The following is a 15,786-nucleotide window of genomic DNA, read 5'->3' as shown; positions in this document are numbered from 1 at the left end:
CCTCTTGGAAACAGTGATGATTCTGGAATTTCTAAAAGAGGATCTTTGGGGCAAGAGTAGAGGAGTTGAGGGAACGCATTTATTTAGACTGTATACTTATTCAGGGTGGCTGGAGACTCCTTTTCCCTTGGCAGGTACAGCTGCATTGTTTTTATGTAGCACATATATTTATTTGTGCTGGTTCACGTGAGGGATGACTGTTGGAGATCCTAGAGGGTGAGGGGCAGTGTACAACCCTGTGCCTTGGCTTCTGTTCTTGGAACCTGCTGTTTCAGACCTACTCAACAATTCCAGTTCTGGACTAGGTTAATAAAGATAATTTGGAAGCTTAGAAGGACCCTGATTATCAAATATTCATGAATGCCTGAGATTTTTACTTCTACAAAAACAAAAAGCCACACACATTGTTAGAAAATCTTAACAGAGTTCACTATCCACAACAAAGTTGGTTAGATAAACCAACTGAACACAAAAGCCCATTGATCCCCAAGAACTCTTGCTGTTTGGAATTAGATTGGTCTCAGGGACTTGAATTTGCTGGCCAGAAGTCCAAAATCTGAAACACCCACTGCTGCTTCCTAATGTGGTAGTGTTGCTTAATTACGATCTTGACATGTGCTGACTAGGTGGGCCATGTGAGGAGTCAGCCCAGCTTAGGGGGAGGAGTGGGAATAAAGATGACCTAGAGTAACAGCAAAGGTTCAGTTTTCAAGACTGGCCATGTATCAGAGTTTCTCAAGCACTGGTGGAGAGTACTGACTCCTAGACTATGCTCCAGACTACTGAATCCCCATCTTCAGAGATGAGCTCAGCAATTCGTTTTTGGTCATTTCTTAGATGGTTCTGCTAGTTGGCTACCAAGGTTTGGGAGTTACTAGTTTAGATTTTCTCCACTGACTTTGGTCTTCTCCTGGATTCTTGAGACCCTTGAGGTCTATACCCATAATCTATCCCAATTGCTAGCTTCTCTCAGTTTCTACTACCAGTACACTCAGTACAAGCCACTGTGATTGTCACCTGAACTCCTGTACCTCTGACCACCCTCCCCAATTCCATTTCCAGTACCTCTCCACCACCTATCTCCCCACCCATCTATTATCCATCCTAAAATCAAAGTGATCTTTTAAAAATGTTCCCTTCTTAAAACCTTTCAACGTCTCCCCCTCCCTCACCTCTCCCCCTCTCCCCCCTCTCCCTCTCCCTCTCCCTCTCCAAAAGAAAAAAATTCAGTGGTGCTCCATTGCACAGCAAATAAAACCTTTTACTGTGTCTGTCCATCCCCGCAAGGCCTGCCCTTTGCTTACTGCTGCAGCTTTATCTCATGCCAGTTCACCTTTCACTCATCTCCCATATGCTGGTTTACGCCCCAGTTGGCTGCAAAGGCCGAGGCAGAACCAGGCGAAGCCAGGAACCAGGATCCTCATCCAGGTCTCCCATATTGGTGGCAGGGGCTAAAGCACTTGGGCCATCTTCCGCTGCTTTTCTCAGGCCCTTAGCAGGGAGCTGGATTGGAAGTGAACCAGTGGTCATATGGGATGATGATGTCTCAGGCAGCAGTTTTACCCACTACAACGTTGGCTCCTTCATAGCACTTTTGTTAGCTTTGATTACACATTTGTTGTTTGTAGCCTGCCTTCCCATTAGAATATAAGACCTAGATATTTTTGCATGCTGATAAATTTCTAGTGTTGGCCCAGAGCCTGGGACATAATAGGTGTTTACTATGTGTTGAATAAGTAGCATTCTTTACAACTTAGGCTGGCTTGCATTGTGTAGGCTTACAAGAGTGTGAATTGCTCTGAATCTATATAATAATAAACCATGTTTTGAAGAGGCTGATTTACTTTCACTGTTGTGGTTTATGAACTTCTTGGAGGAGGATTCTCTGCCTTGGTAGGAGCTTTGAGAGAAAGGCAGCTCCAGTGATAGCCATCTGCATGCTTCCAGACTTACTAGTCTTCATTGCACATTTTGGCATATAATTACCAGAATCTTCCAGCATGCTCCGATGATCTCATTGTTTTCCTACAATTTAGAAAAGTAAAGGAGTTTTCTAATGAATGTTTTCAGTAGTTATTTTGGTTATTGTTGGAAGTTAGAACTCTGTGAAAATATGTTGAAATCTAGCTTAGGGTAAATGGGGAATTTATTGAAATTACTAAGGCATGCCATTCAACAGATGGATAGACTGATACAGAGATAGATGTCAATCTAACTATCTACCTCATCTGGCATACTGTGATCCCTGGGCTCTGGGCTCCATTTGAGGTTGTACCATGGTGAGCAAGACTAAACCACGAGAATGTAGAAATGGTAAGAATGAGGTTAGGAACCAGGGGCCTGAGTGTCAGGGAACTCTGTTTCTGATACTTGTGTGTCAGCTTCATTTTCTGTCATTGAATCCTGCATCCTCCAGGGTATGGCAGACAGTCTCCACTTGTCTCAAAGTCACATTTTACAGCTCCAACCCCTAGACAAAGGCTAACTGAAACACTTTCTTACATCAAATTTTAAAAATCCTGGAGAAGGCCTCTGACTTCCCAGCTTGAATAAATGGTTCACTAATGAACAACATTCACCACTGCCAAAGCATCAGGGGCTTTAAAAACAGGGCAGCCTCTGTGTGTTCCACACAGAAGGGAGGGGAGGAGTAGCTAACAAATAAAGGTAAGGAGGGAACTCTCACAGTTTTCAAGCACTGTCGTCTGTATAATTAAACATTTGAATCAGAATTCTAAACCAAAGTCAGGCTGGGATAGAAAACACTAATTAAAGGATGAAAGTGTGCTGTCATATACAGAGCTTTGAAACACCTCCTAGGTGTGAAGTTTTAGGCCTAATTATGAGAAGCTCCAGGTCATAAGGAGGATGCTGTTATCTTGGGACATCAGACTTACATAAGTATGCTTACTTTTCAGGGTAGTAGTAAACAACAGGGCTTGAAACACCTGAGGGATAGGAAACAGACCAGTGATCGCTGATAATGAGATCAGTATTTATGTCTGTCTCTCTTTAGGGTAGCTCTTCATTAGTGCACAGTTTTGTGTATTCATAGACATTTCATAGGAGGAAACACAAGTGGGTATTTCAACAAACTAATTTTTTAGGAGAAAATGTCTTGTGACTTAAGAGTTTCCTAAAGGTACTGTTTGAGAGTATTAAAAATATAGAGGAATATTGAGACCAGTAGTGCCAGCACTGTATAAATTTAATTAACTTCACTTTGAATAATACAAGGGGAAAAATAACAGTGACAATGCTTAGCTTTAGTCTGGATCTGCTAAGTCCATATTTTCTAGATTGAATTTTTTAAAAGATACTATTGCTTTTGTTTATTTTTAAAACAATTATTTTACTTTCCATTTTACTTATTTATTTAAAAGGTAGGGCGGAGATCTTTCATCCATTGGTTTACTCCCTAAATGCCTGCAATGACTGGAGCCAGGTCAGGCCAAAGCCAGGAGCTGGGAACTCCATCTAAGTCTCCCACATGGGTGGCAGAGTCCCAGATAGTTGAGCTGTCACCTGCTGCTTCCCAAGGTACACACTGGAAGGAAGCTAGCATTGGAACCAGTACTGAGATTTGAACCCAGACTTTTTTTTTTTTTTTTTTTTTTTTTTTTTTTTTTTTTTTTTTTTTTTTGACAGGCAGAGTGGACAGTGAGAGAGAAAGACAGAGAGAAAGGTCTTCCTTTTTCCATTGGTTCACCCGCAATGGCCACTGTGGCCAGCGTGCCGCGCTGATCCGAAGCCAGGAGCCAAGTGCTTCCTCCTGGTCTCCCATGTGGGTGCAGGGCCCAACCACTTGGATCATCCTCCACTGCCCTCCCGGGCCACAGCAGAGAGCTGGACTGGAAGAGGAGCAACTGGGACAGAATCCGGCGCTGCGACCAGGACTAGAACCCGGTGTGCCAGCGCCGCAGGCAGAGGATTAGCCTATTGAGCCGCGGCACTGGCCTGAACCCAAACATTTTGATAGAAGATCTGAGACCCCATGTGGTATCTGCACCAAATGCCTACCCCCCAGTGTAGATTTTGATCTTAATTTATGTGAATCTGTAGTCCTTAATGGTAATTAGCTAAAGAAAGTTTCAAAGTAGTTTATATATATTTATATATAGAGCGAGAAATTCGTATGTATGAGAAATATATATTTTATGTATATATACATAGGGGTGTGTGAATGTGTGTGTGTGTCCATCTGCTGGTTCACTTCACTCACTAAATGGCCAGAATGTGAAGTGACAATGCTTAGCTTTAGTCTGGGTCTGCTAAGTCCATATTTTCTAGGTTGAATTTTTTAAAAGATACTATTGCTTTTATTTATTTTTAAAACAATTACTTTACTTTCCATTTTATTTATTCATTTTTATTTATTTAAAAGGTGGGGAGAGATCCATTGGTTTACTCCCTAAATGCCTGCAATGGCTTGGCTAGGCCAAGCCAAAGCCAGGAGCCTGGAACTCCATCCAGGTCTCCCAAAGGTGTGGCAGGGATCCAAGCCCTTGGACCATCTTCTGCTGCCTTCCTAGGCATATTAAAAGGAAGCTGGAGTCAAAGTGGCACTCATGGGATACAGTGTCACAGGCAGCTTAACCTGTTGAACCACAACTCCAGCCCCTTCCTGAAAGTAGGTTTTCTAAACACAGCACATGGCAAATACAGAGATAAACTTGTGGAAAGGTCTTTGTTTAATTTTTTAAGGTTTATTTATTTATTTGAAAGGCCAAGTAAGAGAGAGAGAGAGAGTGCACACACTATCGTTCATCCACTGGTTTACTCCTGAAATGCCTGTAACAGCCTGGGGTGGGCCAGGCTGAAGACAGGAATCCTGGAATCCAGAATTCCATCTGGTTCTCCTACATGGATGGCAAGAATATAAGTACTTGGACCATTGTCCACTGTTTCCCAGGCACATTAGCAGAAAGCTGGACTGGAAGTAGAGGAGCCAAGACTAAAAACTTTACTCTGACATGGGATGTGGGTGTCCCAAGTGGTGGCATAACACACTGTGCTACAGTGACCACCCCAGCTGATCTCTTAAATAAACAGAACTTAGAGCTGACCAACTTGGTATTCTTAAGAACTTCGAATGTATACACTTATTTGTACATCTTAGAAAAATGGAAGGAAAAAAAAACCTAAGAAAGTGAAGCTTACATTTTTCTCTAACAAGATGGATTTCTTGGTTGAATGTAGGAAAAGAGAGCTGTGATATTTTTCTCTACATAGTAAGTACACATGCAGGCTCTGGAGCCACACTGACTGACTTTTGAATCCTGACTGCTATGTGGTAACTATTTTCCCAGGCTTCTCTTTTTCATAGGTGGGATGTAGCTCATAGTAATACCTACCAGACAGGGTGATACATAAGGGCTCACTCATGTAGATGTAAAGTGCTTACACTCTATGCAGCATTTAATGACACCTTACTGAATCTCAGTTCTTCTGTTACTGTTGATTACTGATAAGACAGTCACCGAGTCAGCATCCTTAGAATCAAGGCCTGGGGTAGATTGACTATCCTCGTTTTCTACTCTCACTTAGTATTGGGGGCTGGCATAGCAGGTAGAACCACTGTCTGCAACTCCACCATGCTGTATGCGTGCCAGTTCGTGTCCTGGCTGCTCCACTTCCAGTCCAGCCCCCTGCTAATGGCCTGGGAAAAGCAGCAGAGGATAGTCCAAGTGCTTGGGCCCTTGCCACCCACGTGGGATACCTGGATGAAGCTCCTGGCTCCTGGCTTCCACTAGGCCCAGCCCAGGCCATTGTAGCCATCCAGGGAGTGAACCAGTGGATGGAAAATTTGTCTCTCTAACTCTGACTTTCAAAATAAATAAATAAATAAATATTTTTGTTAAAAAAATCACTATACTACTTAAAGAAATATGCTGTTGTGCAATAATATGGCATAAGGTGCCACCTGTATTAGTTTTCTAAGAATTTTTTAAAAGATGTATTTCTTTATTTGAAAGGCAGAGTTACAGAGAGGCAGAGGCAAAGAGAGAGAGAGGTCTTCCATCTGCTGGCTCACTCCCCAGATGGCCACAATGTCTGGAGCTGTGCCGATCCGGAGCCAGGAGCCAGGAGCTTCTTCTGGGTCTCTCATGCTGGTGAAGGGGCCCAAGGTTCTGGGCCATCTTTCACTGCTTTCCCAGGTCATAGCAGAGAGATGGATTGGAAGTAGAGCAGCTGGTACTCGAATCAGGGCCAACATGGGGTGCCAGCACTGTAGACGGCGTCTCCACATGCTACAACATAGCTCTGGCCCCTCTAAGAAATTCTTATGCAGTGGGTTGTTCTAATTCTATTAGAGAAGCAAGTCCTATGTTTACATAAATATACAATGTGTATAAGCACATGAATCCAGGGTGTTTAGAAATTCAAGAGAAAAGATTCAAGATCTCCAACGTTTTCTTTTTGTTGCTGTTGTTGTTTTTTAGATTTATTTATTTATTTGAAAGGCAGAGTGACAGAAAGAGGGAGACAGAGAAAGAGGTCTTCCATATGCTAGTTCATTCTCCAAATGCCTCAATAGCTGGGGCTGGCCAGCCCAAAGCCAGGAGCCAGAACTCTATCCCTGTCTCCAATGGGGGAAGAGTATTTGAGCCATCATCTGCTGCCTTCCAGGTATAGTAGCAGGAAGCTGGATCAGAAACAGAGAAGAGCAACAAGGTACCATCTCTCTCTCTCTTTTTTTTTTTTTTTGACAGGTAGAGTTAGTGAGAGAGAGACAGAGAGAAAGGTCTTCCTTCCACTGGTTCACCCCCAAAATGGCCACTACGGCTGGCGTGCTGTGCAGATCCGAAGCCAGGAGCCAGGTGCTTCCTCTTGGTCTCCCACGTGGGTGCAGGGGCCCAAGCACTTGCACCATCCTCCACTGCCCTCCTGGGCCACAGCAGAGAGCTGGACTGGAAGAGGAGGAACCAGGACAGAATCCAGCGCCCCGACCGGCACTAGAACCTGGGGTGTCGGCACTGCAGGCGGAGGATTAGCCTAGTGAGCCACGGTGCCAGCCCAAGGTACCATCTTGGGACAGAGACAGGAACCAGCAGTGCCTTGGTCTTGAACTTCTCAGCCTCTGAAAGTATGAGATAATAAATTTCTGTTCTTTATAAGTTCCCCAGTCTGGGGCAGGCATTTAACCTAGCAGTTAAGGTACCAGTTAAGATACCCGTGTCTTATGTGGGTCTGCCTGGGCTTCATACCTGGCTCCAGCTTCCAATTTCTGCTTTGTGCCAGTGCAGACGTTGGAAAGCAGTGGTAGTGGCCTGAACAACAGGGTTCCAGCCAACCACATGGAAAATGTGAATGGAGTTTCTGGTTCCTGGCCTTGCCTGGCCCAATCTCAACTGTTGCAGGCATTTTGATAGTGAACCAGTGGATAGTAGCTCTCTCATTGTGTTTCTTTGTTCCTTCTCCTCTGTGCCTTCTGCTTTTCAGATGAAAAACAATAACAAAAACACACCCAGTGTGGAAGTACAAATTGGACTAAAATATAAGTTCTTTTTTTTCTAATTGTTTCCAATAATTATAAACATTCTGGGTAAGGATGGGGATTTTCTTTCTTTTATAAGTACCACATCTCTATAACAATGGGGCAATCTATGATGTGTATAAAAATTCAGAAGATAGATAATAAATAATTGTTTAGTAACAGGACAAGGTCTTAGGTAGAATCCAGTTACTACATTAATGCCAAGTATTCTCCAAGGAGTTAATGTTTGCTTACTTGAGAGCATGCTTATGATATTTATTGTAACCCCTACCTGGGAGATTAACGCCCTGTATACAGTGTTGAGTATTTACAGTGTCTCCACTATTACCTAAGAGAAATTGTTTTGTAATGACATCATAACTGCCGTGTGTGTATTATTAGTAAGTTAAAAATGGTTTCTGGGTACAACAGTTAAGGCCCTACTGTGGATCCCCACATCCCATGTTAGAGTACCTGGGTTCAAGTCCCAGATCTCCAGATGTCAGCTTCCTGCGAATGTGCACCCTGGGAAGCAGCAGGTGATGGATCAGAGAGGTGGGTCCTTCCATCCCCTTGTGAGACCTGGATTGAGTTCCTTTATCTGGGTCCAGTTCTGGCTTTTGAGCTCGTTTGGGAAGTGAACCAGCAGATAGGAGATCTCTGTCTTTCAAATAACATATTTTAAAATGGTTGCTGCCTGAATTTCAAACAAATAATGTTCTGTTTCAACCAGGAATTTCTTCTAGGTCTCCCATGTGGGTACAGGGGCCCAGGCACTTGGGCCATCTTCTGTTGCTTTCCCAGGCACATTAGCAGCGAGCTGGATTGGAAGTGGAACAGCCAGGACCCAAACAGCTGCCCATATGGGATGCCAGCACTGCAGGTGGAGGCTTAACTTTCCTAACAGCGCTGGCCCCCACTTTTGATTTCTTGTGTTCTCTTTCTAGCTTCTCTTTTCTCCTTTGTGGCTTGATTTTCCTTAGAAATAGTGACTAGCTTGTTAGAGAACCACTTGACTTTGAGCAACTTAGTCCTGTAAATATGAAGTTTGCAAATGTGCAAATTCATTATTTTGAAACTCTTGTTTTTTAATTGGACAATAAAGGAAGTATTGATTTTCACCTTAAGAAAGCAGTTTAATGAGTTCCCTTGTTTAAATGGGGAAGATATAATGCTCGTGATATATTCATTCATGCTGTCAAAAAATCCATTTTAGAAACTTGTTTTTAAAAAGATTTTATTTATCTTTTCAAGTTGACATAAAATTATGCATATGTATGGTATATAACATGATGTTTTGAAATATGTATACATCATAGAATGGCTAAATCTAGCTAATTAGCAAAATATATTACCTAATATTTTTATATGTTGTATACAGTGAGAAGAAACCCCTCCCCCTTTTAAAAATGTTTATTTATTTATCTATTTGAAAGGAAGAATTACAGAGAGGCAGAGGCAGAGAGAAAGAGGGAGATCTTCCATCCTCTGGTTCATTCTCCAATTGAACACTGAGATAATCCGAAGCTAGGAGCCAGGAGCTTCTTCTGGGTTTCCCACGTGGGTACAAAGGCCCAAGGACTTGGGCCATCTTCTGCTGCTTTCCCAGGCACATTATCAGGGAGCTGGATCAGAAGTGGAGCAGCTTGGACTTGAACTGGGACCCATATGGGATGCTGGCACTGCAGGAAGCAGCTTTACTTACATTGCCACAGGACTGGCCCCAAGCAATTTTTAACTCTCCAAAATAATTTTTTTGGCACAACGGAGAAAATAAAAGTTACTTATAGTGAGACTTTAACATTTCCTGAAATCATTCTCACTGAACTTTCATATGAAACATATTCTGTATAGAACACTTTAACATAAATCCGTAACATCACATATCATTATCTGTGCACTCTAGTTTGTCGCTCCCCCTCGTCGCGGAGGAACGACACAGGACCCTGCGCTGTTCTTTCGTCTGCTCGGCCCTCCCCGGGTTTGCTGCTGGTTCTTCCCGGGTTGGCTACTGTCCCTTCCACCTCCGTGGAAGGGCAGTTCCCCCTGGCCACATTCCCCACTTCCGCAGGGGAGTGGCACACCGCCGGCCGGCTCTCTCGGGGGCTGCACAGGTGTTCCCTTAGATGTTCCCCTTAGATGTTCCTGGTGCATGCCGTCTCTCTCCTCCTTTATAGTCCTCCTCCGCAAATCCTAACTCGGCTGCCCACACGCCAAGTACGCTGCTCTCCTCCAATCAGGAGCAAGTCCTACAGTTTGTTGGCTGAACTGGAGGCAGCTGTGTAGAAACTGTTTTCTCCTCTCCCAGCACCATATTGTGGGAGAGCAGATGCATAGAATAAGTCTTAATTCCAGTAACAGTCTAGTCCGGGTTGCTCCCCACATAGTTATTTAATTTTCTTCAATTTACATAGAGAAAATTCTAGAAAGTATCATCTGCAAGAATAAAAATAAATGTATTTTTTCAAAGAGGTATTTTCATTCGTTTCTGATCTAGACATATTAACTGTGTTAGTCAGTTCAGGCTAATATAACACCACAGCCTGGGTGGCTCATGAACAACAGAAATTTATTCGTCACAGTTCTGGAGGATGGAAGTCCGAGATTAGAATGCCAGTGTGGTCAAGTTCTGGTGAGGACCCTTTTCTGGGTTGCAGACTGCCAAGTTCTTGTTATATCTCACATAACAGAAAGAGGGTAAGGGAAGTATCTGAAGTCTCCTTTATAAGGGCCCTAATCCTTCTCAAAAGCCTACCTTCTAACACCAACACATTAGAGGTTAGGATATGAAATCTGAATTTGGAGGCGACACAAGCATTCAGTCTATAATATCCATTTATCTAAAAATCCTAGTGTAAGCATCCTATATTCTTAGACACTTTAATGACACTGTACATGTAGAACCTTATGAACTAATTGATATTCAGTAATTATTGTGCGTTATAAACAATAATACATCCAGTCACATGCTAATACCTGGCTATGCCATGTGTCATCCCACAGGTCCTGTGTTTCTCTCCTAGACTACAGTCTAAAACCACAATGTTGGGGCCGGCGCCGTGGCTCCCTCAGTTAACCCTCCGCCTGCCGCACCGGCATCCCATATGGGCACCAGGTTCTAGTCCCGGTTGCTTCTCTTCCAGTCCAGCTCTCTGCTGTGCCCGGGAGAGCAGTGGAGGATGGCCCAAGTGCTTGGGCCCCTGCACCCGCCCGGGAGACTGGGAAGAAGCACCTGGCTCCTGGCTTCGGATTGGCACAGCGCCGGCCGAAGCAGCCATTTGGGGGTGAACCAACGGAGAGAAATTTCTCTCTGTCTTTTTCTCTCTGTCTCTCTCTCACTGTCTAACTCTATCTGTCAAAAAAAAAAAAAAAAAAAAAAAAAAAAAAAAAAAACCACAATGTCAGCTTGCATAGTGCACTCCTAAGCCTGAGGGCTTAGCAAGGGGGAAGGGAGAACTTGGATGAGAGACCCGGGGTGACCACTGCTCTGTGTGAGTGCGTGTGTGTGCACACAACTGGAAGGTCAGTGGAGGAGGGAATTGGAGATGGGAATTCAGCATTTTTGATAGCGCTGTGCAGATAGTACATGAATTTTATGTTTATTTAAAATTAACTGAAGGGGTAATAAAAGCCAAATGGAACTTCTAATCTTATGGAACCTCAACTCAAGGCAATATAGGGTAATAGCAGTAGCTAGTTAGTTCCTATTGTTTCCAGAATTACATACACATTCCTTGTATTTTCTTCAGTCTTTACAGAAACTCTGAGATTGGTGCTATGATCATTCCTATTTTTAAATGAAGAAATCAAGGTTTAGGTCAAGTAAGGTGTCAAAAGACAAAATTAACACAAACTTAGTTTAGATGTCTGTTAAGTTAAATTAAATTTGACCCAAGGGTGCTTTTATACTTGAGTTCTTACCTAATGAACTACAGCCTAATCCAGTATATAAACTGAAAGCCTATCCTCAGAATATATTCTTGTCTAATAAATAACCTAATCTTGCAGCAGCTGAGCCTCCATCAATCACAGGCAGCCAAGTGAAGTCACATAAGGCAAGATGCCCAGCTGTAATTCACCAAGCTATCTTCACCCTCCACCTTCTGTCCTTGCTTGCTGCCTGACCACATCACAGGTCAGAGTTCTCTGAACCTGCGCTGGTTCTCCAAGCGTCCCAATTTGCAAATTGTTCTTTGCTCAGTTAAACTGTGTTAAATTTAACTTGTCTAAGGTTCTTCTTTGAACAAACCTAATTGGGTTTATAGGTGATTCTAGAATGTTTGTGATTCTAAAATCAGGCAATGCTTCATTCTGTAGAATAGCATGGATGTTCTGATGATCTGATCAGATGAGGTTAGATTTATAGACCGAAAGCAGAAACAGAGACAGAAAATGAATTGGTCATTTCAAAGTGCTTTCCTTGTATGGTTAAAGTATAGTGGATTTTCTCCTTATTCCAACTCAGGTTGACTGATATCTCCTGTTTTGTTTTTGTTTTTTGGAAACTAACCCAGTTCAAATTTCAGCCTGATTGGTGGCATTAGCTTAAGTGACACCTTAGTGTTGTGTTGTGGTGTGGTGTGGTGTGGTCTCGTTGTTAGGGTCTAGTGCAGTCGGCTGGTCCAAGGTAATGGCCTCCATAAACTTTATTTAACAAAGGTCACATACCTACCAGGGCAAAGATAGGAATTTGGATCTGATCCAGCTCTGCAGTGTTTTAGCTTCACTACCTTGCTTCCTGTACAGCAAAATAGAAAATAGACTTACTGAGCTGAAGAGAAGAGATGCTAAAGAGATGCGACACAGCATTGATTCTAGGAAAAGTGCCAGTGCTATTGGGATGATATGGGGAACATTAGATAATTAACTAGAGGTTGAAGAAAATACCATTTAAGCACCTCTTTTTATATCTTTAAAAACTTTTTCATTTATTTGAAAGCAGAGCAACAGAGGGAGAGAGAAATCTTCCATTTGCTGGTTTACTCTCCAAATGCCCATGATGGCTAGGTGTAGGCCAGGTCAAAGCCAGGAGCCCAGAACTCCATCATGGTCTCTCACTTGGGTGGCAAGGACCTAAGTACTTGAACCACCATCTGCAGCCACTCAGGGTGTGCATCAGCTAGAAACTGGATCAGAAGTGTACATGGGACTCAAATCCTGGCACTCCAGTATAGGATATAGGTGTCTTAATTGGTAGCTTAACTGCTGTACCACAGTGCCCACCCCTATATATCTATGAACATTTTTTTCTTAATAGTATCTAATAGCAGTTACACAATGGAAGGGCAACCTGATTTCAAAATTGGACTGAAAAGTCCTTTCTTTGGAAATATTGGGGCTCTATGAAGGATTGCATCATGCTTCCAAAATGAAAAGTGCTTCTTCATATGACATTGAGTAGAGTTTTATTTTTGAAAGAAAAAAATACATTCTGGAGGATTGCCGTGCCATACCTTTCCTAGTCAGTGGGTAGTAGCAAGTGAGGTTAAATCACTCCCTTCTCTTGACAAGCATTCCATTTACAAGTATGTGAAAACATTTGCTTTCAGAGTCTGAAACTGCTGCACTGGGTTATGGGGCTCTCTGCTCCTTACTGTTCAATTCTAAATGTCATGTTTAACACTAATGTCTACCTGACAGGTACTGCCTGGAGAGCAGCGCACCGACCAAGGACTCAACTCTCTGTCCTTCCCCAAACTTCAAGAAGCTGTCCCTCCATGGCCAAGGTGCCTTTCAACCTTTGCCTTCTCCCTCCAGGAGGAGCTGTCAGTCCACACCAGCTACTGGCAAGGCCATCAGCAAGACTTCTTGCACCACAAACACAAAAAAACCCCAAGACTTTGCAGCTCACAAAGATTCTCTATGTGAAGTCCCTTTCAAGTGCAATGGGAACAAAAATGAGTTTTATTTAGAAAATTCCCTCCTAACATCCCCTTTACAGAGCAGCACAAACCTGGAGAAAAAGGAGTTGGAACTTCATTTGTACATTATTTCTACCACCTCATCTATCTTTCTCCACTTAAAAAGTTCATGGAACAATTATATTATTGTAAGTGCCTTCATAAGTTAGCCTTGAACTGAGTTTTTGTTTTGTTTAATGACAAACATGTCTTTCCTGCTCAACTTCCCCATTTTGGAAATTTAGTCTTGAGCTTTAATAATATTGTGAAAGACAAAATGCATTGGGCAATTATGGGTTTGGTTTTATTCAGGCTATCGCAAAATAGAGAAAATGCGCATTAACAGGGAGTGTTTTTTTTTGTTTTGTTTTTTGGTTTTTGGTTTTTTTACAGGCAGAGTTGTTAGACAGTGAAAGAGAGAGAGACAGAGAGAAAGATCTTCCTTCCGTTGGTTCACCCCCAAAATGGCCACTACAGCCGGCGCGCTGCACCGATCCGAAGCCAGGAGCCAGGTGCTTCCTCCTGGTCTCCCGTGTGGGTGCAGGGGCCCAAGCACTTGGGCCATCCTCCACTGCCTTCCCAGGCCACAGTAGAGAGCTGGACTGGAAGAAGAGCAACCAGGACAGAATCCGGCGCCCCAACCGGGACCAGAACCCGGGGTGCTGGCGCCACAGGTGGAGGATTAGCCTAGTGAGCCGCAGCACAGCCGGGAGTGGGGTTTTGAAGAGGCAGGAAGACAAGATGGCCATAGTGTGTCTCATGGGAGTCATCAGGAAGATGGAGACAGACTGTGGAACATTTGTGAGCAGGATGTCTTCTGCAGGGAAATTTCAAATTTCTAGTTGTCAGTGTGTTTTGTATTTCTTAGCTGTACTACCAACAGTAGGCTAATGGAAGTCATTGTTATAGGAGCAGATAACTTTATCTAGAGGTAACTAGTTTAAGTTCCTTGGTTTATAAAATGCGGAGACTGAAACACAACAATTTTTAAAGGCTTATTTTGTGTATTATTTGAAGGGCAGACTAACTGAAAGAGACAGACAGAGAAGTCTTCCATCTGCTTGTTCACTCCCCAAATGGCCACAACAGCCTGGGCTGGGCCAGTCCCAACCTAAGAGCCAGGAACTTCATATGGGTCTCCCACATGGGTGGCAGATACCCAAATACTTGTGCCCTCTTCTGCTGTCCTCCCAGGCGGATACTTCAAAAAGTTCATGAAAATAGAATTAAAAGATAAGTTTATTTTAATGCAAAAGATTTTGAAATCCATGCATAGTATTTTTCCTCATAAAGTTTTCAAAGACCCCAGTAGGTGTGGATTTCAAAATTTTTTGCACCAAAATAAACATATTTTAACAAATTTATAATTTTTTATTTGAAAGAGAGACTGAGACAGATAGTAGGCAGAGAGCACCCCTCAGCTGGTTCACTCAACAAATGGCCACAATGGCCACGGCACGGCCAGGACAAAGTCAGGTGGTGCTCAAAAGGGATACCAGTATCACAGGAAGTGGCTTAACCTGCTGTGCCACAACACCAGCCCCTGTCTTGAGCCTTCTACCCTTGTATATGATATTAACTAAAGGCAGGGGAAATTGATTGTCAGTAAGCAAAGATTCTAAAGCTTCCCTTTTGATCCTCTTGCAGAAAGCTACTCTTTTACAAGATCCCATATACGCTAGTGAGCTCATTCCTGCTATTGGAAGTCAGAAGCCATATAGGTAAGGTGTGAAGGGATGAGAGAATTGCATTGGGGTGTTTTTCTTTTCTCTTCACCTCTCCTAACTGTACTATGTGTGGCCATCACATTTGTGCCTCTATTGCCGCCCTCCTCCCTGAGTTAGGCCTGCAAACCCAGGCAGCTGCTGGATATTAGTTACTTCTCCTGTATCTCAAACAGCCGGAAAGTACATTCGAGAGAGAACTCAACATCTTCCATCTGTGAACTGACCTTCCTCTTGTGCTTCCTAGTACACAGAAGGATGTTGTTATCCTCAGATCACCTGCACTAGAGTCCCGTTTCCCTGCATCTAGCCAGTCACCATATGCTTTTAATGTGTCTGGATAACATCTACTTCTTTCCTCTGCCCCTTGTGCAGGCCCAGTGATCTCCCTTCTGGGCCTACAGTACTTTCCTAGCTGGTCTCTGCCTTTTATTCTTTCCCCTCTCTTGCCTGTTCTCCATTACAAATCTGATCCTGAAACTCCTTCCTGAAGGCTTTTGAATGGCTCCCCATTGCCCATAGAGGAAAGTCTAGACTGTAACAGCTTATGAAGAAGTTCATGTCTCTCCTAATTTTCCCATTCTCAATTATCGTATTCCCCTTTACTCTGGCCCTAAGCTCCTGCACTGAATGCATCAACTCTACTCTCTTTCCCCCTTCCTCAATAACTTCAACTTTTCAAGGC

The 15,786-nt window shown here is 43.2% G+C and overlaps 1 protein-coding gene across 3 annotated transcripts in view; it reads left to right on the top strand.

Annotated features, from left to right (window-relative positions):
- Positions 1-15,786, top strand: part of C11H12orf56 (chromosome 11 C12orf56 homolog) — a 97,580-nt gene that overhangs the window by 50,238 nt on the left and 31,556 nt on the right. For 2 of the 3 annotated variants that reach the window (XM_008256734.4, XM_051845642.2), the window contains exons 4-5: positions 13,118-13,526; positions 15,025-15,098. The exons of the other annotated variant lie outside the window; for it this stretch is intronic. In XM_008256734.4, the coding sequence (XP_008254956.1) occupies positions 13,118-13,526; positions 15,025-15,098 (483 nt within the window). The remainder of the gene's footprint in view (positions 1-13,117; positions 13,527-15,024; positions 15,099-15,786) is intronic. 3 annotated transcript variants of the gene reach the window in all.

This window comes from Oryctolagus cuniculus, chromosome 11 (assembly GCF_964237555.1).
Source record: "Oryctolagus cuniculus chromosome 11, mOryCun1.1, whole genome shotgun sequence".
Classification (NCBI taxonomy): Eukaryota; Metazoa; Chordata; class Mammalia; order Lagomorpha; family Leporidae; genus Oryctolagus; species Oryctolagus cuniculus.
The sequence above is the reverse complement of the archived record's forward strand: the minus strand, read 5'-3'. Positions and strand labels throughout refer to the sequence as shown.